Here is a 2,758-nt window from a genome sequence, read left to right as displayed (position 1 = left end):
AATAGGCAGACACTGATTACATCAAGATTATAGAGCTACTGTTTACTCACGCTTTGAAATTGCTAGAGAATTGGGTATCTTGGGTAAATTGACAGGCAGAAAAACATCAAATAATTAAGTACAGAATGAAGCATTGGGATTAACCACCAGCACAAACTGAACAATTCTATAAACAGAAATAAAGCAGATCTATTTGCACACTGCCTCAGGATCTACAAATAGCAAACAAGAAATTTCAATATTAAAAAACCCATTTCAAACACATTGTTGATGGGTAAACCAGAGCAGAACCTTAATAATACACACTAATTCCACATCGTACTGGATATCAATATCGACTAGAAAGTATAACATTGTAAAACTGTTTCAAAATATTATTTTTTATCAGCCGGTCCGGCTCAAGCATAAAAGGCCTACATACTAAACTACGAAATACATTTATTATTTGCAGCTTTAATCAAACGTTTCATCATAAAGGACAGTCTGATCGCTATCTACATCCCACCACGAAGACGAAGCACAAGGTGAAGGGTGGACTCCTTCTGGATATTGTAATCCGCCAAGGTACGCCCATCTTCGAGCTGCTTGCCAGCAAAGATCAGCCTCTGCTGGTCCGGCGGAATACCCCCCTTGTCCTGTATCTTGGCCTTGACGTTGTCAATAGTGTCCGAGCTCTCGACCTCCAGGGTAATGGTCTTGCCCGTCAGGGTTTTCACAAAAATTTGCATACCTCCCCTGAGCCGGAGCACAAGATGAAGAGTGGACTCCTTCTGGATGTTGTAATCGGCCAGTGTCCGTCCATCCTCGAGCTGCTTTCCTGCAAAGATCAACCTTTGCTGATCTGGAGGAATGCCCTCCTTGTCCTGGATCTTGGCCTTAACATTGTCGATGGTGTCAGAGCTCTCCACTTCAAGTGTGATGGTCTTACCAGTTAGGGTTTTCACAAAAATCTGCATGCCTCCCCTTAGACGCAGAACCAAATGAAGGGTTGACTCCTTCTGAATGTTGTAATCAGCCAATGTGCGTCCATCCTCGAGCTGTTTCCCGGCAAAGATCAGCCTCTGCTGGTCTGGCGGAATGCCCTCTTTGTCTTGGATCTTGGTCTTAACGTTGTCGATGGTGTCAGAGCTCTCCACTTCAAGTGTGATGGTCTTACCAGTTAGGGTTTTGACAAATATCTGCATGCCTCCCCTCAAACGGAGGACCAAATGAAGGGTGGACTCTTTCTGAATATTGTAGTCAGCCAGTGTGCGTCCATCCTCGAGCTGTTTACCAGCGAAGATCAGCCTCTGCTGGTCAGGGGGAATGCCCTCCTTGTCCTGTATCTTAGCCTTAACATTATCAATGGTATCGGAGCTCTCCACCTCAAGAGTGATGGTTTTTCCAGTGAGGGTTTTCACAAAAATCTGCATGCCTCCCCTCAGACGGAGAACCAAGTGAAGGGTCGACTCCTTTTGGATATTGTAATCCGCAAGGGTGCGCCCATCCTCCAGCTGTTTTCCGGCGAAGATCAGTCTTTGCTGATCTGGAGGAATCCCTTCCTTGTCCTGGATTTTGGACTTGACATTATCAATTGTGTCGGAGCTTTCCACCTCAAGGGTGATAGTTTTTCCGGTAAGGGTTTTGACAAAGATCTGCATCTTGGGTACTATTATTTACTGCCTTTACAATCTGTAAAACATTGACCATAATTATCAGACTGTTTCATTTTCAGAAAGGAATCATTCATGATATCTTTTAACATGCAAGAAAAAATTATTCTATTATTCGTATGAGCCAACAAATGGACAGATTTCCTGTAATAAATCAAGAAACCAGACAATTGTTACTCGCCCAAGATATATTCAGATCAACCAAATGCAAACGAGAAAAATAATCTAAATGAATCAAACCGAGTACTAAGATCATAGCTAACCTGTTTCACAGAACCTGGTAGTCGAGTGCTTCCAGCCACGCAATAGATCGCTACTAGAAAACGCAATAGATAGCGACACGAAAATTGAATTGTGGGTTTATCATGAGGGCGAAGAGCTACATTTATACCCGATGGATGAGATCTCCTTCGTCATACGTCACGTCAATTCCCCGACCACATATTGTTTGAAGGGGGCCCATTGAAGAGGTTGGTATTCCACATCATGATGATAGTCAGGATAATTATTCCACATCGTCTTCTGAATCGGTTTAAAATTTGGAATATTTGAGGCTTATATTCTACTTTGACGGAGGCTTGATTGAAAAGGAAGACAATGCCTTGCTTATATTCTATTTTGATGGGGGCTTGATTTGAAAGGGAGACAATGCCTTGCGAAGTCGATTTAAATTTTTTAATTATTTTGATGCTCTTATTTTATTATTAGGTCGAGGCAGCGTGGTCACAATTAATTTTTCACTAATCAAAATTAGTGAATTTGTAAAGGTTTTTAAAAAAAATTTATTTTTATTTTTTCATTAACAATTCCTAATGTTTGATTGGTCAAAATTAATTTTATTAGGGGTAAAATTATTTTTTTACGCTAAAATTAAAGGAAAAATAAATTCTAGAATGTTCTTCTGAAAAAGAAATATCAAAAATATAAACATTTCTCATATCTTCTACAACCTTCTACAATCTTCTAGTGGTTGTCTGAAAGCTTGTTTGCCCAAAAATATTCCTTCCTTTCATGCAATCACCCCATGCTTATCTAGGCTTGAAAGAAAATCAATGTAGAAGTAGTATGCGTACCCCTTGTAACCACAAAAAATTCTATTGAAAAAC

The 2,758-nt window shown here is 40.3% G+C and overlaps 1 protein-coding gene across 2 annotated transcripts; it reads right to left on the bottom strand.

Annotated features, from left to right (window-relative positions):
• Positions 1-213: 213 nt before the first annotated feature.
• LOC149533219 (polyubiquitin-like) lies at positions 214-2,008 on the bottom strand. 2 transcript variants are annotated; one of them, XM_089802973.1, is made up of 2 exons: positions 1,916-2,008; positions 214-1,796 (listed from the first exon to the last, which is right to left on the bottom strand). In XM_089802973.1, exon 2 carries the CDS (start codon positions 1,638-1,640, stop codon positions 495-497), a length of 1,146 nt encoding a protein of 381 aa, XP_089659099.1. In that variant the 5' UTR covers positions 1,641-1,796; positions 1,916-2,008; the 3' UTR covers positions 214-494. The 2 variants fall into 2 exon arrangements, with proteins under 2 accessions (XP_089659099.1, XP_089659098.1); XM_089802972.1 differs by having other exon boundaries at positions 214-1,671.
• Positions 2,009-2,758: the final 750 nt, after the last annotated feature.

Source organism: Cupressus sempervirens, chromosome 10, assembly GCF_028749045.1.
Source record: "Cupressus sempervirens isolate cs-2001-9-10 chromosome 10, ASM2874904v1, whole genome shotgun sequence".
NCBI lineage: Eukaryota > Viridiplantae > Streptophyta > Pinopsida > Cupressales > Cupressaceae > Cupressus > Cupressus sempervirens.
The sequence above is the reverse complement of the archived record's forward strand: the minus strand, read 5'-3'. Positions and strand labels throughout refer to the sequence as shown.